At 35.7% G+C, this 27984-nt stretch overlaps 1 protein-coding gene across 1 annotated transcript in view; it reads left to right on the forward strand.

Annotated features, from left to right (window-relative positions):
* Positions 1 to 27984, forward strand: part of TSHR (thyroid stimulating hormone receptor) — a 211143-nt gene that overhangs the window by 102810 nt on the left and 80349 nt on the right. Inside the window, exons 3-4 of the mRNA XM_077123229.1 lie at positions 20861 to 20932; positions 26006 to 26080. Coding sequence (XP_076979344.1) covers positions 20861 to 20932; positions 26006 to 26080 — 147 coding nt within the window. The remainder of the gene's footprint in view (positions 1 to 20860; positions 20933 to 26005; positions 26081 to 27984) is intronic.

The following is a 27984-nucleotide window of genomic DNA, read 5'->3' on the forward strand; positions in this document are numbered from 1 at the left end:
AGGATTCCTGTATACCACCACACCACCAATACTTTGCATTGGGGTGGAACATTTGTTACAACTGATGACAGCACTTTTTTATAATTGTACTTTTTTAAATAGTAGTTACCCTTGATAAAGTTGATGAAAGATTATTAAAATGGTATTATTGACTATAATCCATAGTTTACCTGAGTTGTATTTTTTTCCAATATACTATCTGTTTTAGTTTGCTAAAGCTGCCAGAACGCAATATACCAGAGATGAATTGGCTTTTATAAAGGGTATTTATTTAGTTACAAATTTATTAATTTGGGAAGGCACATGGCAACGTCTGCTGGACCTCTCTCACAGCCTCTGGGTTCAAATGGCTTTCCCTGGGGCTTGTCCTTTCAGCATCTCCTAACATCTGGGTCTTTGCAGACTCTGAGTGCTGAGCTGAGGTGTGCTGGGCTGCTGAGTTCTGCTGAGCTCTCCTGTTAAGCCTCCAGTGAATTAAACATCACTCATTAAGAGAGGTGCTCGCCTTAGCCGACTACAAATATAACCAGCCATAGATGAATTTCACCTACTGATGATTTAATTCCACAGCAACAGAGCAACTGGGAACCATCACCTGCCAAGTTGATACCTGAACCTTACTACTACATTACCTTATTAACACCTTATACTAGTGTCAGATATTTGTTATAATCCATGAAAGAGCATTCTTATACCTGTACTATTAATTATAGCCCATCATCTATAATAGGGTTCACTGTGTTATACAGTCCTATGTTTTACCTTTTAATTTTTACTCTAGAAACATATACATCCTAAACTTTTCCCTTTCAACCACATTCTCCTATATAATATGATGCTGTTACTTACACTCACAATATTGTGCTACCATCACCACCATCCATTTCCAAATCTTTATAATCAACTCAAACAGAAATTCTGTACAAATCAAGCATCAACTCCCCATTCTCCAAATCCAGCTATCCCCTGGTAAACTACAATCTAGATTCTCAATCTCTAAATTTGCTTGTTATAATAAATTCCTATCAGTGAGATCATACAATATCTGTCCTTCTGTGTCTAGCTTATTTCTCTCAGCATAATATCTTCAAGGTGCATCCATGCTGTCACATGCATCAAGATTTCATTCCTCTTTACAGCTGAATAATATTCCATGGTATGTATATACCAGTTTTTGTTTATTCATTCATCAAGTGATGGATACTTGGGTTGCTTTCATCTTTTGGCAATTGTGAAGAATGTGTCTGTGAACATAGGTGTAAAAATACCTCTTTATGCACCTGCTTTCAGTTTTTCTGGGTATACACCTAGAAGAGGCATTGCTGGGTCATATGGTAATTTTATAGTTACCTTTCTGAGGAACTGCAAAACTGTATTTCACAGAGGATGAACCATTTTGCATTCCCACCAGGAATGAATGAGTGCTCCTATTTCTCCATATTCTTTCCAATTCTTGTAGTTCTCTGTTTTTGTTTTTAATATTAGCCATTGTAGTGGGTGTGAAATGGTATCTTGTGGTTTTGATTTGCATTTCCCTAATAGTCAGTGATGTTGATTATCTTTTCATGCACTTTTTAGCCACTGTGTATCTTCTTGGGAGAAATGCTTACTCAAATCTTTTGCCCATTTTTTAGTTGGGTTATTTGTCTTTTTTATTGTTGGGTTGTAGGATTTCTTTATATATTCTGGATATTAAACCCTTATCGATATGTGGTTTCCAAATACTGTCTCCCATTGAGTAGACTGTTTTTTCACTTTCATGAGAAAGTCTTTTGAAATACAAAAGTTTTTAATTTTGAGGTCCCATTTATCCATTTTCTCTTCCATTGCTTGTGTTTTCAGTGTAAAGACTAAGAAACCATTCCCTAACACAAGATCTTGAAGAGGCTTCCCCACATTTTCTTCTAGAAGTTTTATAGTCCTGGTATTTGATCCATTTTGAGTTAATTTTTATAATATGGTATGAGATAGGGGTCCTCTTTCATTGTTTTGCATAAGGATATCCAATTCTCCCAGCACCATTTGTTTAAGAGAATATTCTTTCCCAATTGAGTGGACTTGGGAGCCTTGTCAAATATCAATTGGCCATAGATGTGAGGGTCTATTTTGGAATTCTCAATTTGATTGTCTTGGTCAACATGGTTATCCTTGTGCCAATACCAAGATGTTTCAACCACAGTAGTTTTGTAATATGTTTTAAAGTCAGGAAGTGTGAGTCCTCCAACATTGTTCTTTTTCAAGATGTTTTTGGCAACTTAGGACCCTTAACCCTTCAAAATAAATTTGATAATTGGATTTCCCATTTCTGCAAAATAGGCTGTTGGAATTTTGATAGAGATGGCATTGAATCCGTATATCATTTTGGAAAGAATTGATATCTTAATGATATTTAGTCTTCCAATCTGTGAACACAGAATGTCCTTACTTATTTAGGTATTCTTTGATTACTTTTAACAATGTTCTATAGTATGTAGTATATAGGTCTTTTAATCTTTAGTTAAATTTATTCCTAGATATTTGCTTATTTTAGCTTTTATTGCAAATGGAATATTTTCTTCCTCAGGTTGCTCTTTACTAGAGTATAGAAATACTACTTATTTTTGCATGTTGATTTTGTACCTTGCCACTTTGATGAATTTTTGGATCCACAAGCTTTCTTGTGGATTTTTTTGGGACTTGCTACATATAGGATCATGTCATATGCAAATAATGAACATTTTACTTCTTTCTTTCCAATTTGGATGCCTTTTATTTCTTTTTCTTACCTAACTATTCTGACTAGAACCTCCAGGACAATGTTGAATAGCAGTAGTGGCCCTGGGCATTCTGGTCTTGTTCCAGATTTGAGAGGAAAAGCTTTCAGTATTTCACCACTGAGCATGATGTTAGCTGTGGGTTTTTCATCTATGCCCTCTCTCATGTTGAGGAAGTTTCTTTCAATTCCTATTTTACTAAGTGTTTTTATCCAGAAAGGGTGTTGGGTTTTGTCAAAGACATTTTTTTTGCATCATTTGGAGATAGTATGTGTTTTTTTCCCCTTCGATTTGTTAATGTAGTGTATTATATTAATTGATTTTCTTATGTTGAACTACCCTTGCCTACTAGGGATAAAACCCACTTGACCATGGTATATAATTCTTTTAATGTGCTGTTGAATTCGATTTGCAAGTATTTTTGTTGAGGATTTTTGCATCTATATTCATTAGAGAAATTGGTCTGTAAATTCCTCTTCTTGTAGCATCTTTATCTGGCTTTGGTGTTAGGGTGATGTAGGCCTCATAGAATGACCTACTAGTGTTCCTTTTTCTTCAATTTTATGGAAGAGCTTGACCAGGATTGATATTAATTCACCTTAGAATGACTGGTAAAATTCATCTGTGAAGCCATCTAGACCTGAGGTTTTCTTTGTTCCAAGGTTTTTCATGACTGATTCAATCTCTTTACTTGTAATTGGCCTATTAAGGTCTTCTATTTCTTCTAGAGTCAGTATAGCTTGTTTGTGTATTTGTAGGAATTTGTCCATTTTCGTTTAGGTTGTATAATTTGTTGGCATAGAGTTGTTCATAGTATCCTCTTATGACCCTTTTTATTTCTGTAGTGTCAGCATAACTCTCCCCTCTCATTTCTGATTTTATTAATTTGCATCTTCTTTCTTTTTTTCTATGTCAGTCTAAGGGTTTTCAATTTTATTGACTTTTTCCAAGAACTATTTGGTTTTGCTAATTCTCTCTATTGTTTTTTCATTCTTCATTTCTTTTTTTTTTTCTGCTCTAACCTTTGTTATTTCTTTCCCCTGCTTGCTTTTGGATTAGTTTGCTGGGGTTTTTTGCCCCCTGTGTTCCTCCAGATATGCAGTTAGGTCATTGATTTTAGCTTTTTTTCACTATTAAGGTAAGTGTTTGGGGCTATAAATTCCCCCTTCAGAACAGCCTTTGCTGCATCCCTTAATTTCGATTTGCATATTTGCATTTTAATTTGTCTCAAGATACCTATTAATTTCCTTTGCAATTTCTTCTTTGACCCACTGTTTGTCTGTATGATGTTTAATTTCCATATATTTGTGGATTTTCCAGTTCTGCATCTGCTACTGATTTTCAGCTTCATTCCATTATGGTCATAGATGATGCATTGTTTAATTTCAGTCTTTTTAAATTTAATGAGTCTTGTTTTGTGATCCAACATGTGATCTAACCTGGAGAATGATGCATGTGCACTTGACAATAATGTATATCCTGCTGTTTTGGGGTGCAAGGTCCTATATGTGTCTGTTAGGTCTAGTTCATTCATCATATTATTCAAGTTCTCTGTTTCTTTATTGATCTATCTATATATTGATGGGCATGGTGTATTGAAGTTTCCTTCTGTTATTGTAGAGGTATCTCTCTCTCCCTTCAGGTTTGCCAGTGTTTGCCTCAGTATTTTTTGGCATCATGGCTAGGTGCATACATATTTAAGATTGCTATTTCTGCTTGATGGATTTCTCCTTTTATTAATATATAGTGTCCTTCTTTGTCTCTTGTAACAGCTTTTGATGTAAAGACTATTTTATTAGGCATTAGTATAGCTACCCAAGCTCCTTTATGATTATTATTTGTGTGGAATATTCTTCCAGACTTTCACTTTCAACCTATTTATGTCTTTGGTCTAAGGTGGGTCTCTTGAAAACAACATATAGTTGGGTGATGCTATTTTATCCATTCTACCAATCTGTGTCTTTTGATTGGGAAGTTTAATTCATTAACATTCATTGTTATTGCTGTAAAGGCAGTACTTCAGCCATTTTGTCTTTTAGTTTTTATATGTCATATCTTTTTTTTTTTTTGGCCTCTCTTTTCCTTTACTGCAACCTCTTTTTCTGAATAGTTTATCTTTTGTTACATATCTGACCAGCCCCTTTCTCATTTCTGTTTCTGTATGTGTTTTAATACTCTCTTTTGGTTACCCTGGGGTTTAAATTGCAGAACCTACCTCTGTAATCTACTAATTTGAAAAGATACCAACTTAGATTCGATAGCATACATATTCTTTGAATCTTTCTTACTTTACACCTCTCCAAGTTACTCTCTCCTGTCTTTTCCTTTTGATTTGAAGAACCTCCTTTAATAATTCTTGTAGTCTGATCTTTTCTGAAAAATTAACAGTTTCGGTTTATCTGTGAATATTTTAAACTCTCCCTCACTTTTAAAAGACAGTTTTTCTCTTTCAGTACCTTAAATATAGCATACCATTGCCTTCGTGGTTTGTGATGAGAAATTGGAACTTTGTCTTATTGAGAATACTTTGTATGTGGTGTATTGCTCTTCACTTTCTGCTTTCAGAATTCTCTCTAGCTCTGGCACTTGACATATGATTAGTATGTGTCTTGCAGTAGGTCTATTGAGATTTACTCTGTTTGGGCTACATTGCACTTCTTGGACATGTATATTTATGTTTTTCATAAAAGTTGAAAAGTTTCAGCCATGATTTCCTCAAATATTCTTTTTGGCCCATCCAGGACACATATATGTGTGCCTCATTCTGTTGCTCAAATCCCTGAGACACTGTTCAATTTTTTCTATTCTTTCTCTATCTTTTCTTCTGACTATGATTTTTATTACTCTACCTTCTAGTTCACTGATTCTTTCTCCTGCCTGTTCAAATATGTTGTATGCCTCTAGTGTATTTTCAATCTCTACTATTGTGCCTTTCATCCCCATAATTTCTGTAATGTTTCTTTTTATACTTTCAAATTCTTCTTTATGCACACCTTGTGTCTTCTTTATATCCTTCATCTCTTTATGCATAGTTTCCTTCATCTCCTCGAATTGATTTGGGGATTTGTTTTAATATATTTGAATAGTTGTTTCAAATTCTGTGTCTCCTCTGAATTTTTTATTTGTTTTCTTGACTGAGCCATAGCTTCCAGTTTATTAGTGTTTTGGTTTGCTAAAGCTGATGAAATGCAATAATCCAGAAATAGACTGGCTTTTAACAGTGAGGATTTATTAGTTTACAATTCTAAGGCCATTAAAATGTCCAAATGAAGGCATCAATAGGACGATTCTGACTCTGAAGATAAGCTACTGGCAATCCAGACTCCTCTGTCATATGGCCAGGCACATGGTAACATCTGCTGGTCCTTCTCTTCCAGGTTTTGTTGCCCTCAGCCTCTGGCTTCCCCATCTGTATCTTCTTTCCCCAGCCTGTGTCTCTTTCTGTGTGCTTCTCTAAATTTCATCTCTTAGCTTCTGTGCTTTATCCCCTTATAAAGGACTCTAGCAAGAGGATCTGTTTCTGAATGTGTTTTTAATACTTTCTTTTGGTTACCCTGGGATTTAATTTGCAGAACCTACCTCTATAACCTACTAATTTGAAAAGATACCAACTTATCTTCAATAGCACACATCTTCTCTGAATCTTCCTTACTTTATACTACTCCAAATCACTCTTTCCTGTCTTTTCCTTTCAATCTGCAGAATCTCCTATAGTAGTTATTGTAATTTGGCCTTTTGCTGAAAATTGTCAATTTCTGTTTATCTGTGACTATTTTAAACTCTCCCTCACTTTTGAAAGACAGTTTTTCTCTTTCAGTACCTTAAATATAGCATGCCATTGCCTTCTTGCCTTTATGGTTTGTGATGAGAATTTGGAACTTAGTCTTATTGAGGATCCTTTGTGTTATCATTTACAAGCTACTGGAATGTGATATACCAGAAACAGAAGGCCTTTTTAAAAGTGGAATTTATTAAGATGCAAGTTTACATGTTCTAAATCCATGAAAATGTCCAAATTAAAGCAAAGCTATAGAAAAAAAAATCCAAGGCATCCAGGGAAAGATATCTTGGTTCAAGAAGGCCGATGATGTTCAGGTTTTCTCCCTCAACTAGAGACACATGGTGAATATGGCGATGTCTGCTAGCTTTCTTTCCAGGCTTCTTGTTTCATAAAGCTCCCCTTGGAGCGTATTCCTTCTTCATCTCCAAAGGTCTCTGGCTGTGTGGACTCTCACTGTTCTCATGGGTCTGAAGCTTTTTCCAAAATGTTTCCTGTTTTAAAGGATTCCAGTAAACTAATCAAGGCCCACATGGAATAGGTGGAACCACATCTCTGCGGAGATAATCTAATCAAGCTTCCAACCTACAGTACTGAATAGGGGTTAAAAGAAATGGCTGCCTCTACAATATGGATCAGGATTAAAACATGGCTTTTCAGGGCACATAATCCTTTCAAACCACACACTTTGTATGTGATACATTGATTTTTTTCTTGCTGTTTTCAGATTTCTCTGTCACTTGACATTCTGATTAGTACGTGTCATCGCAATTGAAATAACCTATAAAAGATCTCATCTACAATAGGTCTGCATCCACAGGAATGGATTAAGAATCTTTCTTGATATATAAAAGCTTTAAACTACAACATTTAGTATGGCTTGTAATTTTTTGCTGATGTCTAGGCATCTGATTAAGGAATCTTGATGAGTTAACTCTGAAGGTCAGCTTCCCCCTCTTGTATTGGGTTTTATTGTTGACTGGCTTTGTGTTGAGGCTCTTATTTGATGTTTGATCCAACTTATTTGGGCCTTTAAAATAACCCAAGTTTAACCGATTAGATTTTCTCAGCTCCTCATCTGATTCTTGTCTCGAATATATAATACACTTTTTAAGATTGCACCGTTGTGGTCATTGTTTCACCTTCAGGAGGAAGCTTCCTTTCCTCTGTTCCTTCTTGAGAAATCTTGATCTATTGGTTTGTTTTTGTGCAGATTTTTTCTCTAGCTCCTATGATCTGTTTAAATTCTCTCTGCCACTCAGTACCCTATTTTCCTTATACTTTTCATCTAGGACCCTCCAACCTTACAGCAGCTCCACTTAACCCTCTATATTTTTATGCATTTATTTATTTATTCTCTGCGAGGCTATTCTACCTCTGGTTTCTTCCCCATTAGGATATTCCACTGAAGGTGGGGTCAATCCAAAAAGGTAAGTTGCTCCAGAGAAGTCTGTTTTCATTTAGGGAGTCGTGCCAATAGTAAGCAGCTTGAGCGAGTGTAGCACTTGACCACTGTTCTGCCTTGTTTTCTCTCTCTCTTCACCTCCCTTACCCCTAAGGGCCCTTTTGTTTGCAGCTCTCCTTAGAAGCTAGCGTGCTGGCTAGTGTTCCATCTCTGTGGGCTTGTGTCTCTGTTCCTGGATATGCATGGGTTTCTAACTCACTGCTGTGAATTCCTCTATAGTCTGTTTCCCCAGAATTCTCTATAGTCTGGAATTCCCACTGGGGAATTCCAGGCCACTGTCCCTGGAGAACTTCAAACTACAGGGGACTCAGTGAGAGGGAGAGGAGAGGAACATCTAATCTGGGATGGAAGTTTCCTATCTAATATTTGTCTTCCTTTGTGGAGTCATTCTCCAGTCTCTAGAGTTCTAAGCAAGTAGAATTTGTCCTTGTGTTTGCTGAATCTCTGGGGAGACTTTTTCAGGGAATGTGTTGCATAGCCATGTTGATGACATCATCCCAAACCTGCCTTTTCAGTCATGATATTTTCCTATTATGACAGTGCAGTTTTTCAGGGGTACATACCAAGTTTTATATTCTTTTTGTATAAAATCAGAGTATCATAAAACTTTAGATTTTTATGAAAGCTGAGGTATATTGGAAACTTGGAATCTTTGACTGATTTTGACTTAATGAATAATATAATCAGAGAATATCTAGATTTTCTTTCCATAGATTTGCGTATACCCTGTTTAAGTCCTCCTAGATCTTATAAACCTATCCATGCTTTTGCACCTGGGGGTAGAGGGATGGAAAGCTGACCTGTTAGTGGCATACATAGTTTATGCTCAAACAAGCATGGGTTCCCCCAGCACTGTCATCCAACTTTTGGCATCCAATCACCAACCAGTTAATAACCATATAGTAATGTAAGTGGAAAAGAGCAGAGGCTTCGACTCTTATTTGACGAATAAGTTTATCAAAATGTTATTTTTAATTGAATTGCTCAAATAACAAGTCATAGAAAATTTATGAAAAATATTAGGTCTCAATCTGAAGAACTAAATATATTTTCAGGGCAATTCTATCCATATTATTCCTTATTTATTTTTACTTTGCTACTAGAGAACACCATTAAGATATCTTGTTTCTGATTTTTAAAGTAGGTATTTTTCTTATCTGCAACTGATTCACATTCTTTTGCCTCTATATTAGAGTCTTACGTTCTCAGAGCATAAAAATCCTCTGTGGATCATTAAGATACAGAATGTTAAGAAGTTTACAAGAAGCTTACTGTTTACTCCAGCACTGTCCAATAGAAACATAATGCAACCCTATTAAAGTAAAAAAATTTTATAGCAACCCTATTAAATTAAAAAAAAAAAAAAAAAAAAAAAAACAGGTGAAATTAAGTGTATAGTATCTTTTGTTTAACCAATATATCAGAAATATTATTTCAACATGTAGTTGATATAAAAATGATTCTATTCATGAGATTCTTGTTTCTTATTAAGTCTTCAAAATCCAGTGTATATTTTACATTTGCAGCACTCTCAGCTTGACTAACAGCATATCTAGGGCTGGGTAGCTACCTGTGGTTATGTTTACCACATTCAACAAAGCAGCTCTACTGTGTATAGGACGTCTGCGATCTGCCTTGCTATGCTGGAATAACCAGCACCTCCATTTTCCACTATCCACAACCCCCGACTTCCATACTTTAATGGAAAATAATGCTTCTAAATTGGTAGAGCATACTCATAGTTATGAATGATATTGATCCAAACTGCTCCACTCATCCACATATTTTTCAGTAATAGTTTTTCCTTTCATTACAATTGAAATGCACATTCTTTATAGACAAATTATAAAACCTATTACAAAGAGGAAATTTTAAATATCTGTAATCCTTACTCCCTAAGAACTTCTACTATTTTGATAACAATCTATTTAGAAGTTTCCTTATGGAATTGGCATATATTTAAGTAAAACAGATTTATAATGAATATACTTCTCCTAACTTACCAGTGCTGCTATAATAAAATACCACAGATTGGGTGGCTTAAACAACAGGAATTTATTGGCTCACAGTTTTGGAGGCTGGAAGTCCAAAATCAAGGCGTCACAGGCTATGCTTTCTCCAAAGTCTGTAGCATTCTGGTAGTGGCTTACTGGCAATCATCTCTGCCCTCATCACACGATGACTTGTCTCTTTTGTCTCCTCCTTCTCATTCTGTTCCATGTACAAAATCCCTTTGCTTATAAGGACTCTAGTCACATCAGATTAAGGTCCACCCTGCTTCAGTTTTGTTTTCCTCTTAAGATTTTTCAAAGATTCCTTTATAAATGAGTTCACACCCACAGGACCAGGGGTTAGGACCTGAATGTGTCTTTGTGGGAGGTATGCTTCAACTGATTATATCTAGTACTCTTTTGTAACTTACTCTTTTGCACTTAAAATTACGTTGACAACATCTTTCCATGTTCTCTCTATTCATCGTCAACTTAAGTTTTAATGGCAGAATAATATTTTACTTCATGTGTGTAACAGAACTTATTTAACCAAACCCTTCTCACTGACATTTCAGTTTTTCACTTTTTTGGGGGGGGGGGGGTGGAGGGGCGGTGCATGGTCCAGGAATCAAACCCAGGTCTCCCACGTGAAAGGCAATCATTCCACCACTGAACCACCAGTTTTTCACATATTTTGGAGTCAGGAATGAGCCTATGCTTTAAATTTGTTTTGTTCATGTTTGGAGCGAGGGAATAGGAAACTATTTTATAGGTAATCTAAAGAATAGGAAGATTGTTTGCAAATTGCACGCAACTAAATAACAGTATTTTGGTTTATCTGGATAGTTTAAACTGTTCAACTTAGCATACACAAAGGATCCATGCAGAAATAGGAAAAAATATACAGATTTAAGATTGACACCTTTAAATGTTTTTTTTTTCTTTTCAAAGAGAGAAAGAGCTTATTACTAGGTGCATAGTGGGATGGCCTATTGGCCCAAAAATCTATCTCTCAGAGTTTAGGGGGCTCAAGGTTTTAACGGATTTTAGCAAGGGGAGATGAGGTCATTACAATTTCAAATAGCAAGCTCTTACACTAAAAGTGTAAGCTCAGAGGAAGGGAGACAAGTTACCTTTCAACAGCAGAGTGTAGCTGATATGATTTACAAATATAAGGGGCTGCAACTAGTTAAAGGCTTTAAATGCTTTTTAGACAAATGAAGAAAATAGTAGCAATTAGTCTCTTCCCTTTTCTTCCAAGGAGATACTCTGAAAGAAAAGAAAACAGGTAAACACAACCTCTTCTATTTTATAATTTGTTTTTCTACATCATCACTGCACTGCCATTTCAATGATTGTAAGAGAAAGAATAAAGAACCATCTTTACCATTACTTTTAATTCCATCACATAGGAGACAGAGTATTTAAATATTTGCCTATGACCTTTGTGTTATACATGTGTATACACACACACCTGCATTAGCATGTATGAATGCACAGAAATATGTATGTAGTTGGTATGTACTGGAGACAATACACAGAACCATGAAAAATAACCATAATACATTTAATAAATGAAATCCTAAATGAATAAAAGTTAAGATAATAGGAAATTTCAGAGAAACAACAGGCACATGGATATGGAAATGATACATAAATACTTCAGGGTGGAAGTGAGATTCATTCTGAGCCATAAAGGAGAGAGAATTATGATAAACTGGAAGGGGAAAACCAGCTTCAGGGGAATAGTGACGATTTCTTAAGACCCATGCTCACTGGAACGTCTTGGTAATAAATGGGAGATTGTAATAGAAGGAGAAATAGAGGAAAGCTATGTAGGGGAACTTATGGCCTTTGAATTTAAACCCTAGCCTGGAATTAGCAATGAATCATTCATAGACTTTTAAGCAAGGAAGTCACATTATCAAAGCAATCTCTTAAGGCCAAAAGGCAGCATGCAGAAAGTATGGGTAGCGGTGAGGGAGGCTGAGGGCAGGAAGCCATAATCACAGTTTTCTTGACTTCTTTCTTTCTGTAGGTGCTTATTGTATCAATTCTATTAATTTTGTCTCTTTTTTTATTTCTCAATTCTATTAATTTTACCTCAAGTTAGGGAGCTTCTTCATATGGAGATATGGCTACTCTAATATATATATACATTTTCTAGCACAATGTCTGACAAATAGAGGATAGTTTAGTCATTCATTGGTGCACAACAAATTATTCCAAAATGTAAAGGCCTAAAACAACAACCATTTTATTATATCTCATGATATTGCAGATCAGGAATTTGGGAAAGGCTTAGCTAGATCGTTCTGCTCCACGTGGTGCCATCAGCTTTCACTCATTGGAATTCAGCTGACAAATGGGCTTTGATGAAGAGTCTAAGATTACTTCATTCACATGTCTGCTGCCTTGGCAGGGATGGCCAGAACCCTGGTCTCAGCTGGGACTGTTGAATGGAGCTCTTATACATGTGGCCTGGTAGGGCAGACACGGAGTAGGCACACTTCTTACATGGCAGCTCAGAGCCCCTGGAGTGTCTCAAGAGACTCGAGTAGAAGCTACAAGGCTTCTTCTCATCTAACCTTGAAAGTTGCGGCACATCACTTCTGCCACATTCTTTGGTCCACCAATACCAGCTGAGATTTAAGTGGAAGGAAAGATGTGGTCATCTTTTTGTGACCATCAGGGGCCTCAATAAATCTTTTCTCACTTCAATGGAAGTTTCCACATCATTTTATCTTTCTAAGTATCCAGAATACAAAAAAAAATTTCACGAAAATATGAATCATAAAACATAGAAAAAATCAATAGAAACAGACCCGGAAATGACAGAGGTGATGGAATTAATAGACAAGGACTTTAAGACAGCTATTATAAGTCTTCTATATATGTTCAAGAATGTAAAAAAAATGAAAGATAATGAGAAGGTCAATGGCAGATATCTGCATCTGTGTGTATGTACAGATATACATATACATATATGTAGGGAGACATATTAAAAATATATACAATATATAAAATGAAAAATTAACTAGGTGGGATTAATGACATTAAACACTATGAAGAAATAAATATTTAGTGAACTTGAAGACCTAACAATTGAAACTATCCAAAATGAAGCACAGAGAGAAAAAAATGAAGAATGCATCAATGATCACTACAATATCAAGTGACTTAACATATATATAATTAGATTCCAGAAGGAGAGGAGACAAAAAAAGATACAGAAAAAAATATTTGAAGCAACAATGACCATATTTTTCCAAATTTGATAAAACTCTAAGCTCATAGATCCAAGAAGTTCTTATCAAACCCCAAGCAGAATAAACATAAAGAAAACTATACTAGATATATCATAATTACATTGCTAAAAACAGTGATAATGAGAGTATCTGAAAAGCAGCCAAAGAAAAAAGACACATTACGTACAGCAGGAAAAAAAAAAGTAAGAACGAGAACAAATTTCTTGTTACAAACTATGTAGTCTGGAAGGCAACATAATGACATCTTTAAAATGCTAAAAGAAAAAGACTGTCAACCTAGAATTTTATGCTCAGTGAAAATATCTTTCCAAGTAGAAGATGAAATAAAGATTGCTTTCAAATAAACAAAAATATAAGATAATTCATTGCTTGTAAACCGGCACTACAAAAACAAAATGGTTAAAGAAGTTCTTCAGACAGCAAGAAAATAATACAGAATGGAAATGAGGATTTACACAAATGAATGGAGAGTAGCAGAAATGGTGGCGGGCAGAACGAATGCTGTTTGAAATCAATGTATAACAGTTGAAACCCAAATACAGAAAGGATAATTAACTTGTGCGAAAGTATTACCACCTGACATGCAAATTAAGAATAGAAAATAGGTTCTCTTTTTGTCATTTTTCCAAATAAAATTCTCTTCTACCTAAACACCAAAAACATACACATACGGACACACATACCCCACCTCCAAAAATGTTTGACTCTGGCGTCCAATATTTCTGAGTATAGTATATAGGTGATAAATACACGTATACCATTGCTTAAGTTTTACATATCCTTAAAAGCTCATCATTCTGACTGGTTTGGAAGTCCATTAAGCAATAAGGCCTTTTTATTTATTTATTTATTTTTTACACGGGCAGGCACCAGGAATCGAACCGAGGTCCTCTGGCATGGCAGGTGAGTATTCTTGCCTGCTGAGCTACCGTGGCCCGCCCCCTTTTTACTTTTTGATAATATTCACTGGAATACTTTGAATTTGTGTGCCAGTGTGTGTGTATGGGCAGGGAATGAACCCCAGTCTCCCACATGGTAGGTGAGCCTTCTACCACTCAACCACCTACGCACCCACTGAATGCTGAAATTTTATGAGACATGGTGCACTTCAGAACTGCTTATAGACCTATGCTAACAGGAAAAAAAAATGTTCCCTACTGCCAAAGCCACATTGCCATTTGTGAGGAAAGCTACTTTCACAACACTAGGCAGATAATAAGTGTTCACCAAAGCTACTTTTTTCTAGAAGTACAAACTGAATGTCAGCTATTTTTAAAAAAAAATTTTTGACAGATCTTCACACACATACATTCCATACATGGTGTGCAATCAGTGGCTCACAATATCATCACATAGTTATATATTCGTCACCATGATCATTTTTTAGAACATTTGCATCACTCCAGAAAAAGAAATACAAAGAAAAAACTCATACATCCCATGCCCCTTACCCCTCCCTCTCATTGACCACTAGTATTTCCATCTACCCAATTTATTTTACCCCTTATCACCCCTTGTTCTAGTTTGTTAGCTGCCAGAATGCAATATACCAGAAATGGAATGGCTTTTCAAAAGGGGAATTTAATAAGTTGCTTGTTCACAGTTCTGAGGCTGAGAAAATGTCCCAATTAAAACAAGTCTATAGAAATTAAAAGGCATCCAGGGAAAGATACCTTGGTTCAAGAAGGCCGATGAAGTTCAGGGTTTCTCTCTCAAGTGAGAAGGCACATGGCGAACACAGTCAGGGCTCCTCTCTCAGTTGGACAGGCACATGGTGAATACGGTGTCATCTGCTAGCTTGGTCTCCTGGCTTCCTGTTTCATGAAGCTCCCCGGGAGGCGTTTTCCTTCTTCATCTCCAAAGGTCACTGGCTGGTGGACTCTCTGCTTCATGGTGCTGCAGCATTCTCTGCTCTCTCTCTGAGTCTCTCTCTCCAAAATGTTTCCTCTTTTATAGGACTTCAGAAACTAATCAAGACCCACTCAAATGGGTGGAGACATGTCGTCACCTAATCCAGTTTAACAACCATTCTTGACTAAATCACATCACCTAGGGAGATGATCTCATTACAGTTTCAAATATACAATATTGAATAGGGAGTATTCTACCTTTAAGAAATGGGATTTATATCAAAGCATGGCTTTTCTTAGGGGGCATACTTCCTTTCAAACCAGCACACCCCTATTATTTATTTATTTTTATCTGTATTGTTTACTCCTCTGTCCACATCTTGGATAAAAGGAGCATCAGACACAAGGTTTTCAAAATCACACAGGCACATTATCAAAGTTATATTGCTATACAATCATCTTCAAGAATCAAGGCTACTGGAACACAGCTCAGCAGTTTCAGGTACTTCCCTCCAGCCATTCCAATACTAAAAAAAAAAGCTATCTATATAATGCATAATAATAACCTCCAGGATAACATTTTGACTCTGTTTGAAACCTCTCAGCCACTGAAACTTTATTTTGTCTCATTTCTCTCTTCCCCCTTTTGGCCACAAAGACTTTCTTAGTCCCTTGATGCTGGGTCTTGACTGATCGCCGGAATTCTGTCCCATGTTGCCAGGGAGATTTACGCCCCTGGGAGTCTTGTCCCATTTAGAGGGGAAGGCAGTGAGTTCACCTGTCGAGGTGGCTTAGAGAGGAATGCCAGCTATTTAATGGGCATCATTCTAGATAAGACTATTAATTAGGCATTATATAATCTGACTTCATTCATTCCTTTGCAATATAGAATTCTCTTTCATATCTCTCTCCCCTCCTCATAAAAACTGAGAGAGGAGTACAGAAATATTATCACTCTTTCATGATTGAGAAATAAGTTTAGAAAGCCCTGACTCTATACCCAACATCCTGCAGGGTCTCTTGTTTCCTTCACCTACACTTTTAGATTCTGCAGACCCTGTTATAAATGAAGACTTCAGGTCTCAGTTTAATATCAATTCTTCAGAGAGGACTTCTCATACACTCCCATAGATTCTGTTCTCTTCCTTCATAGCATTATCAGATTGATATTATAGCTACTTAAATGTTTATTTTTGAATGTCTAATTCTTTCTTTCATATTTAAAAATACATCCCATCGCAGTCTATATACAAATAGCCCTGAGCATTTGCTGCACAGTCCTTTTGGTTCTGCATCCCTGATTTAAAGTCCCGTGGTTGCTGCCCTCTCTCACAGCTCATCAAAGAGTATGAAAAAAAAATTCTACAATAGTAAAACAAATTCACCAATGAGAATTCCTTCTCACTAAAATAAAGCACCAGGCAAACGATACCGTCTGAATTATAATGCACAGCTTCACAATACATTGATGCCTGAATTATCTGCCCCAATTCCCTCCTTTTCTACCAGTACTTTTTATCCTCATATTTACTAGTCATACACTTGTCACATATCAATACTGGTCAGTTGATTGACAGAGGTATCAAATATAAATGGAGGCCCCTGAAATGTACATAACATTGATAACAACCAAGCAAGCTTGATGAAGAATCACCAAATATTCTCATTCAGACTGATTGCCAAGAGATCAAAAACAATGTGGTACATAAATGGTCAGTTTCTGGCTTAGCCATGGCAAATCAGGTCAACAAGCCTTTCAGTACAGAACAATTCTGTCATGCTCATCTGCACGTACTTAACGCTGCTCATCAGAGACTATTGTGGGAAATGTGTAGCATCATTTAAATCCACTCCCACATGGGCATCCATACACACAAACTATGTATGTTTTATTTCAGAAAACTTATAAGAAGACAAGATAACAAGAAATGCATATTGATTAAATTTCAGTGAAATGAAATCTTGCACTATGCCGCAAGATTTACTGTGAAAAGTCAAATTGCAGAGACAGTTCTTATTGAAACACAGAAGGACAATCTGCCGTCTTCATTTGCTTTGGCCCGATTATTATACCATATTGCCATTCTAGGAACAAAGATATACTTAAAACTGTATCCTATTCTGTGAGATCCGCAAGCTAGTTGGGCGAAATTTCACATGCAACGTTTTTATTTCTGCATTATGTCTTCCAAGTGCAGACATTTGAGAATTACAAATATAGTCTCAACAAGGTCCAAAGGAAACTTTTTACTCTGTGTCATATCCTCACTGATCTTTCTTGGTTAAACTAAATCATAGAAAGATAAATATTTAACCTGATGAGGCAATTTAAAGTTATTTTGTCTTGTAATTTCTACTTCAAATTTTCCTGTTAGAAGTTAAAGCCAATTAGTTTAGCTATAAAATGCATATGCTCAACTTAGGATATGACTCTATAAATGTGAACTTTTTTTCTGATCAGGTATATGTAATGTAATGCCTTAATCATTAAGAGTAAATACTTGTGCTATTTATAGAAAGTAATTTTCTGATTTTTTTCCTTATGTTTTAGAATAATCATTGCCTTTTTTTGAGACATTAAAGGTGTCCAAAAGCTATCTGATGCTCTTTTGACAATAGGATAACACCTTGAAGCTTTTTAATGTTTTTGTCAGAATATATATTTAGGTATATTTTTTTTCTGTTTCCACAAATATTCAAAAAGTATTCTCAATTGAAAATAAAACATTTTGGTCAAATAATTATACTTGCAGCCCACCAGCTGCCTTTAAAGCAGTAATCACAATGCTATAAAAGATCCTTTTAATAAAAGTTTTGCTCTTCAGAGTGAAGACAATGGAAAGAACATCCAGCTGCTTTCCTCTGGATGATAGGAATGAAAGAATCCAGCTGATCATAAATACTGCATCAATGAGTTCTAGCCACAAAGCTGCTGTGTAATAACCAGGAAACCTTCATAAGCATTTTCGATCCTACATCTGGGGTCAGCTGGGGATCAGCAAGGCATCAGCAAGCCATCAACAGAATATGATTAATTTATTCTCCACCCCCTCATCTTTAAGTTAAACTGTTGCAGAACCAAGGACAGAACTCAGTAATAAATGTGCTATCTTCATTGATTAATTAACTAGGTCCCATTTCCTAGGTGACAATTTTTGTTCTGTGTTTGAAGAGTAATAGATGTCTTTGAAGAAAATTCCTACTAAATTGTTTATAGTGTTATTTAAGCTAATAACGTATTAAAAACCTGGGAGAAAGTAAAGCTCAAGAGCAATTATGTACTGAATTTTAGAGAGGCAACCAAGACAAATTTTACCAAAAGTAAAAAAAAAAAAAAAAGAAAAAGTCAACAATGGGTTTATTTTCTAGATTATATATACATTACTACTATACTCCAGGCAAAATATAATAAGCTGCTAAATTGGAACTAACTCAGCGATTTATATGATCGATGGCCATTTTGATAGTTTACTCATTTAACATATCTTAAATCAGTCTTATGTCCCAACTGGATTATAATCATCATGATACTAATCAATTTTTTTCAATAAACATAGTTAATTTTCATCTCATGCTAAGATTGTTGGTATTCCTCCCTTCTTTCTTGTTTAAGATTTATCATGCATATTGTATTATTACTAAGACAGCTGCTCTGAGATACTTAATCCTTTTTTTTTTTTTTTAACATGGGCAGACACCGGGAATCAAACCTGGGTCCTCTAGCATGGCAGGCAAGCATTCTTGCCTGCTGAGGTACTTAATCCTTTTTGGCCTATGTGTATCAATGGGACTTTCTTTGGCAAAAAATCTAGCCATATAATAGAATATCTTGTTTATGGAATAAAGCAAAATGTTTGCATTACAAATATTTTTCAGTTTTTAAAACATATTCTGCCACAGCTAAATGACTAGTAGAAAAAGCTTATTTCTGACTCAAGTGTGTATGGGTTTGTGTGTGTTAGAGAGAAGGCGATATCTCATTCAAGAAACGTGGATTATGTATTTCCAAAACTGATAGTTTGAAGAAAAATGTAAACATTATTTGAACCTTTAACCCAGAGTCTATTAAGTTGTGCTTAATGCTATTTCTGTTCCAATTCAAACATCCTAGAAACCATTGTAACCTTACCATTATTTCCTATTTAATTAAATATATGTATTTACTTTTAAACACAGACTCAACCAAAAAATTTCTGATCAGTGGAAATTACAATGTAGAGCCACATCACCTAAGAGCAGTGTGTGGAATCTTACAATAAGTATGTCCTCAAGGTCTATACATTATGACAGCTCTATATTAAGAATATCTTGGAACTTAAGAAACTCAGTCTCCTTGGGTGATATCCAACAAGTGTGTATCTTATCCTTAGTTTCCTTTTGACGTGACCCAATTTTATACAAAGATTTTAGTAGAACAACTCGTTCTTTCATTATCTTTTTTGCTTCAGAATACTGGATCTGGACCAATAGGCTTTAATCAAAATGAAGGGGATGTAAATGTAACAGGAGGATATGCTAGAGAAGACAGGTAATTTACAGGACCCGAATTTTAAAATTATTTGAAGACAACATTGGGCTTCATGGTGAAACACCTGGGCTTGCAAAAGGTTGACAATATACACTTTTGTCATTCACTTCCCCATACTTCCTCCTCAAAATAGGCCCTTTTATAAACTAATATGACCTCACTGTCCTTTGATTAAGCAACTTACAGATAAATTTCAATCACTGCAAAAAAGAGTAGTCCAAAGAAAGCACAGATTAAGGAAACAGATTGTTGAGACAGAACTCTGCAGCCCAGAATGAAAAATATGCAATTTCATATCTAAAAATAAAGTATTAAATGAAAGAAATGTGATTTAAGGTACTTAAATGGCAAAAACAGACACACAGAAAAAAAATGTTAAGTGTGGTGGGGTGTCATCTTATTTGCAGATTAAGTTAGGGCACTAGGCATACCTTTTACCGAGAGGATTTTAGTTAAGCAGACAGTACAGTAAAGAAGGGAATTCTTAAAAAAAAAAAATGGAGCACCTAGATGCAAAGACATAATAGAATGCATCAAGACGTTTTATTATTTATAAGGAAAAGTGTCTCAGCCTTCTGAATCATATTTTTTAAAAAAGCAGGTTAGAGGAAAAGCCAAAGCCTTAATGTTGCATATGTCGCATATACAACAAAGATGTCTTACAATTCTGAGGAATAATTAGCTCCTTGTGAGTTCCATCTGAACTATAACAAGTAGACAATGAAATAAAGGTGAAGTTTGAAGAGACCTTTGTTTGGGCAAAAAGATTGTAATGTACCGCCCTTTTTAATCTAAGATGAAATCAAATACATTTACTTCTTCCTAATATGTACTTACTGTATACTTTGATGAAATCCTAAGATGTGCCCATTGAGAACATATGATATGAATTCAGCATTCCTGATAAACTTATGAACATATTAAATCACCCTTCAATTACAAATGGAATACGATGTTAGAAACAATAGGTAGAGCATGGTAGTTTACTGCTAACCCAAAGATGAGCTTTGAAGATTTATTTTCTATACCTGACTCTCACTTTCAATCCTTTCCTTCTGGGGAAAAACCTATATATTTACTTTTCATTGACTTTTTTTTTTTTACATATGACAAAAATATATGTTTTAAGGATTGTCATGCTTCTAGTTACATGTTCTTTATAATTAAGGTGAGTTGTTAGAAAAGTCCAACAATTAAAACTAATTGTGTAACTACTATTTTCACAGGAAGCTTACAGAGACTCATCTGAAAATCATCCCCAGTTATGCATTTTCAAATCTGCCCAATATTTCCAGGATGTAAGTTATTCTTTTGAATATAAAGACAAGTTTGCAACTATGACACGTTACTTCCCAGTTGTGCTCTATGAAGAATAATACCTGTTATATGTTGAATTTATGTAAGTCAGTGACATCTACATTTTAAGTATACATGAAAATTTTATGCATAAGTTGTTTTTTTAATTTGGTTATCTCTATCCCCTAATTAATAAATGATTCTTTTAAACCTAAGAAAATTTAAATTAATTTGGCTTTGAGAATATCATAATTTGATGTATTTTCATATATCTTGGGATGTGACAAAACATTAGCTGGAATTTCTCCCATAATCAGATTTCTATATCTATCTCAGATTTAGCTATCCTAGTCACAAATTCTTGAACTACCTTTCACCATTAATACAAATGTTTGCATATTGTCATAAATGTGGTCAATGATTTTTTACCTCTCTCACTTAAAAGAAAGAAATCTTTTTAATGAATTTATAAAACCCGTAGAAACTGAGTGGCTATTAGAGTCAGGGACAAAAGAATTCCCTTTTGGATGTGAAATGAATCGGGTCATGGTTTCATTTCATTGATTCTGACAGGCAATTCGTATAATCAGGCACAACAAATCACAACACAACCAGGAGCACCTGAACAGTTTCTAATAAAATGTATTCATTTTACGATCATTTATAGAGTATGCATTATGTCATATTAGGGGCTCTCAACCAAGAGTGATTTTGCCCCCAATGGGCATTTTTGAGGTTACTGACTAGCCCTTCATTTTTTCAAATTCTTACCTCCTCTTGTTTTGTTCATATTGCTTTCTCATTCTACTTCTTATTGTCCTACTCTGGGTACTCCTCAGTCTCCTTTCCTGGCTTCCCATTTTATTTCATTTTATTTTACTTTTTCCTGCTGATTCTTAAATACCAGTTTATTCTTTGCTCATTATGTCCTAATTTCTCTATAGGAAAGCCACCCCCCTATTTCTTTAGCTTCACTCCCATTCCTTTAGTGTCATTATTACCTAATGCAGCTAATTCTTAAATGAAAATCTCTAGCCCTGACTCCTTCCTAAAATTCAAGCCGACATTACAAATTTCTTCTGAACATCACCGCAAACACTTCAGACTCAGCATACACAAAATAATTGCATCATCTTCCTCTCAAAGTGTTCCTTTTCTATTCCTACTTTTAACAGCACCACCATTTAGCATCCTGTAAGCTAAAAACCTCAAAATCACCTTTAGGGCCTCCCTTTTTCCTCAACTCCTTTATACAACTGTCTACTTGGCGTCTCCATTTGGGTGTCCCAATGGTTTGGCTATCATTTCATTCATTCATTCAACAAATATTTATTGAGGCCCATGCTAGATGTTCTGGAGTCTCCAGCTTCATTCCTAAACTATGTGCTGAGTGCTATGATGGGGACCTTTCAGAGTGCTGTGCAGACTCATGAAGGAAACATGACCTGGATGGGGGCTGTGGTCAGGGAAGGTTTCGTAGAGGAAATAATGCCTAACTTGAGATCTGCACTCTCTAGGCAAAACATGGTTCTAAGCAGAAAGGGAAAGCTGCTGTCTGAGGAATTGAAGTAAGTTGTTAGGGCTGGAGCTTAGGCTGGGAGGTGGTAGTAGCAAGGGACAGGGTCTTGAGAATCAGGTGAAGGAATTTGAAATCTTCCTCAAGGACCATGTGGAGCCAAAGAATGGATTTAAGCAGGCAAGGAAATAATGTTATTTTAGAAAAATTCTCTTGCCTGTACTGTGAAAAGTAGATTGGAGAGAAACAAGGATGTAGACAGGAAGCTAGCAAGGAAAAGGATGTAGCTCCCCTGGAGAGAGGGGTTAGAAAGTAGAACAAAGATGGTTAGATAAGGGTAAAAGAAAAATTTGTGGTACTTGAGAAATAAGTTTAGGGATAGTTGACCAACTTAATAGTTGCTTGATTTGGAGGGTGGGAGAGATGGAGAAGAGTTTCTCACTAGGACAACTGTACAGTTGATGAGAGCATTTCACTGAGAGAGAAGTTTTTGAGGATTTGATTCAGAGGAGAAGAGGGCAAATTAGGAGTTTATTTGGAACATGTGGCATCTGAGATCACTTTGAGGCCTCAAGCAGATATGTGCAGTAGGCATCAGGACATATGCATACTTTTTTTCATTCATTCATTCAGCAAATATTTATTCAGTCCTTACTCTTTGCCAATTACTGTTCTAGGAGCTAGGGATACATCAGGGAACAAAGTAAAAATCACTACTCCCATGGAGCTTGCATTTGAATGGAAGTGGTTAGGCAATGAAGCAAAAACATAATAAAGTAATAGTGGATATGGGAAAAGGAAAAAGGAAAGCAGAGTAAGGAGTAATGAGACTGTTGAGAACGTGGAGAGCATCCAAGAGAAGGACGTGGGTGGATACTGAGACTTGAGGAGGTAGATGTAACTGGGACCATGAGAAGGCATCAGTAGAGAGGGATAGGCCAAAAACAGGAAAAGTAGAACAATTTGAAACACAAGGTCTCTCATGTGGCAGGAGGGGGTGAAGTCCCAATAGAGGGATTGACCTTCTACAGAAAGATGGTCACCTTTTGCATTGTAACAAGAAAGCAATAGCAAAAGATGGAGAAGGGATAGGTAAATTGGTAAGACTTGTTGGCGGGGAATTCAAGGAATTCCTATCAAAAGGCTTTTTTCTTTTCTGCAAAGTATTTAAAGTATTAACAGAGTTTGAGTTAGAAATTCAAGGAGAAAATTTGAAATAAAAGTGGTGGGCAATGAGATTCAGAGAGTTGACTGAGGTATACACAGGACATTCAGGCAGATTTGAAGGCCCTAGGGAGGCTTCCTCTAGAGAAACTGTGCTGGGTGCTCCAGCCTGGGGTAAATGTTCCCTGAACCTCATCAAAGCACTTATCAACCCTGGATGTTAATTCCATTTACCTGTCTGCAACTCCCAAAACCCTCTGATTTCCTTGAAGTAAAGGAATAGGTCAACACCCAGAAAGATATTTGACATGCAGTAAATGTTCAATAGATATTTATTGAATGAAAGCACATACATATTAATGAATAACTAAAGAATTGGTACACCTCTTGAAAGGGAGAGATTTCCAGGATGACTGTAGGCATGTTTGGCTGGGATGATCCAAATTTCCACTTGTTAGTCTGGTATAATTATTAACAGCAGTCTGTTTTAACTAGCAAAAATGTCCTAGCTCAGATATAAATGATATGGTCACCCAAGTAATCATACAAGATTTCATGCTAAGAAGAAAATTGAGGGAGAGGTGGAATATGATTTTCCTGGTCATAAAAAAAAAAGAATAAGCAGGGAATTGGTACTTACACTCCACCGAATAAATGGCACCAAAATGTTGTCTCCACAACCATGATATAACTCTCTTCTAAGGAGGTACCCTTATGTTGGAGATCTTGAGTCCTTATGACAAGGTCTGAATGACTATCCCACTAAAAGCTTGGGAAAGTCTCATACTTCTAAACTGACAAATGCAGGAGAAAATTTTGAGTAATGGGTATGTTGCATAGTCATGGAAACAAGTTGACAGACTTCAAACTGAATCTTGCTCTTCAGATTCATTATATAAATTCATTCATTATAAATTTCCAGTCTCTACATAATAAATTTATTCTTTTCAACATTTTCCATTGTTTCCTCCACATTGAAGATATGATGTTTGAATCAAAATAATTTATATAATGCTGTTATCCACAAGGGGCCATGGTTTGGGAGACCTGGTAAATAAAAGGATAAAAATGTTGAAAGTAGGAAATTCAAAACAGAAAGCACAGGGCCGTTAGAATTCTCATAATTACCATGATAAAAACTCAGATTGGCACAGTCAATCATGCTTATAAACACTGTATCAATGAAAGTATTCTGTGAGCAAATTCAACTCAAACTGTAGACCAGTGCTTCTCAACCCTGCCGCTTGCACACCTGGGAAGCTTTCTAAAAATAAAAGCACTTACCCATCTCTCATAAACTCTGATTTAATTATTCTAGACTAGGCCTTGTATATCTGCATGTCTTAAAAGTCCCTCAGTAGTTCAATTATTTGCAGTGGCTGTGAGTGAACACCATCTGTTCATCATTAATTTCTCCAAATATCATAAGAACTTACTCTTGATAGAAAATGGTCATTGAAATTTGGCTGCTTTAGTCATTCTCATTACAAGATGGAATTTGAAGAGACTATTTGAAACATGGTTACTTACATATTCTTGACAAGTATTTAGGAGTTTTTCTCTTCTCCTTTTATATATAGTATACCATACTCTTTTATAGTATAGAACTGTTATTTGAGTTAACTGTTGCTTTGTTCAAGATGAACCTTGAAGTTTCGGTCTCAGTCAAAATCAAGAAGAAAAGTCTGAGAGAATACATCTTCATCACTCCTTGGAGTATTCCATTAAAGCATTGTGGATTTTTCTTTGTCCTTACTGAAATTATATTTCTAATACCGTATTATTAGATACTTCATTAAAATGTCACCTCATTCATTCTTGTGGCTTTTTCTAAGGTCCTGCATGTTCTGCTACTTTGAATTGCTCATTCATTCACTCAACACATATTGAGAGTCTCCTACATGCTGAGTGCTATGAAAGGCACTCAAGATTCAATGGCCTCTAAAAACAGAAGCAGAATTCTACATTTCAGAGAACTTACGGTCTAGTGCATGAACAACATAAATCAAACATCACATGATCATAAAATCACATTTTTGAAAATATTATTTCAAATTATAGAAAGGCAAGGTTTATAGTGCTATGAGGATATTCTTTCTATGGGGAATTGTGCTAATCAGAAAGCTAGGTCAGGGTAGGGGAGAACTTGTTAAGGAAGTAACAATTTAATGAGACCTGATGGATGAATCAAACTTATATTAGGAAACTTCAGGTATCACAAGATCAGAAATCAAGTATTCATTCATTTTAACCTAATTAAGAAGATAGCATGGGGATAGTGCATGTTATATGATCTGGGACGACTCTGACAAAGAAGTTACATCAAAATTAATAGATGTTGGAGTTTATAACCTTACTAACTTCCTACTTTGTCTTTTATTTTTGTGACATTCAGCTACTTATCAATAGATGCAACTCTGCAACGGCTGGAATCATATTCCTTCTACAATTTGAGTAAAATGACTCACATGTAAGTACAATGGAAACTGCAGCATGACCCCCAGTGACAGCCACTTTTGATTGAATATGATGGGACATCAGGTGCAATAAGAACTGGCTTCTAGATTATGGATTATAACTTTTCTTTATAGCCCAATTCTTAATTTATTCTCACTCTGTGCTGATATTAATCCATCCTATTCAATTTTCACTTCCATAGTTGGAAGCTAAAAGACAGCATTAGGCATCCTCTTCCTGAACTATTTCACTCTGTAATAATGCCAGCAGATTTTATTGATGTGGATGTCAGTGAGTCAATAAATTTTAATGATTACCTATTTGATACAATGCATTGGCAAGATTCTGGGGTACCCAAAATGGCTATTTTTCCTCTGGAAAGAGAAGAGAATCTTAGTAGATAGGAATAGCAACAGGGTTAAGAACTGCTCTGGAATGGATTAAGGTTGGGTTTGAATTCTGGCTTCTCTGCCTACTCACTATGTAGCTGTGGATAAGTAATGTACTCTTTTCTAAACTCAATTTCCTCTTCCATAAAGTAAGAGCAATAAGTGTTCAGGCTTTATCTATAACTAAAAAATACTGAATGAGATAGTGCATGTAAGCATTTAGCACACAGCCTAGCAGCAAAATGACAGTCAATACACTTGCTTTGTTGTTACATGGGTAGGCACCAGGAACAGTCAATACACTTTTGAAATAATTATTCTGCTTTTATTTCTCTAGTGTATTACAGCCTATAAAGAGTTTTACATATATAATCACATTTCATGCTTTTAAGAAGTCATGCATTGTGGAAAATTAACTCTATTTTTTTTATGAATAAACCTTTCATCTTTAAATACTTAATATGTTCTAAAAACTATGCTAAACATTGTATTTACTTTATATATTTAATCCTCAAAAACTGCCCTTTGAAGGAGGGATTATTTCCATTTATTTATATAGGTAAAACACAAACACAGAAAAGTCAAATATGTTTCCCTAGTTCACACAGTTACTAAGAATTTTTAAGCTATAAATATCTGATGTAAAATCATACCTTCTCTGTACTGTCTGCATTTTTTCTCTGTAAACCTACAACTTCTCTGTGATAGTTAGACTCAGGTGATGATGGCCATTGTTCTGTTGCTGTGGCCTTAAATCATCAGTATGTAAAATTCATCAACGACTGACTACATCTGCTGTCGACTGAGGGGAGTGCCTTCCACAAGGAGTGAGTTTAATTAGCTGGAGGCTTAAAAGAGAGAGGTCAGAAGAAAGCTCATCAGCTCAGTATACCTCATCTCAGCACTCACAGCTCAGCCCAGACATTTGGAGATGGAGAAATAAATCACCCTGGGGGAAAGCCATTGGAACCCAAAAGCTAGGACAGAAGTCCAGCAAATGTCACTGTGTGTCTTCCCATGTGACTGAGAAAATTAGAGGAAAGCTAGCTGCCTTTCCTCTGAAGAACTATAAATTTGTAACTATACAAATCTCCTTATTTAAAGTCAATCCATTGCTGATGTGTTACATTCTGGAAGCTTTAGTAAACTAAAACATTCTCTTTTTATCCTTTAAGTTACCCTTACTTACTGATACTCTTCAATTCTGTGGCCCTCCTCCAGACCTCCCTTTCCCGTCTTTTTTTTTTTTTTTTTTTTTTAACTGGCAGAACTTCCTTTAGAATTTCTTGTAGGGCCTGTCTCTTGTTGATAAATTCTTTCAGGATTTGTATGTCTGTGAAAATTTTAATCTCTCCCTCAATTTTGAAGGACACTTTGGCTGGGTACAGAATTCTTGACTGGAAGTCAAGCATTCTTTCTCTTTCAGAATTTTAAATACATCACACCACTGCCTTCTTGCCTCCATAGTAGCAGTTGAGTGGTCTGAACTCAGTTTTATGTGGTTACCCTTGTATGTAGTAGATTGTTT

This window comes from Tamandua tetradactyla, chromosome 12 (assembly GCF_023851605.1).
Source record: "Tamandua tetradactyla isolate mTamTet1 chromosome 12, mTamTet1.pri, whole genome shotgun sequence".
Lineage (NCBI taxonomy): Eukaryota > Metazoa > Chordata > Mammalia > Pilosa > Myrmecophagidae > Tamandua > Tamandua tetradactyla.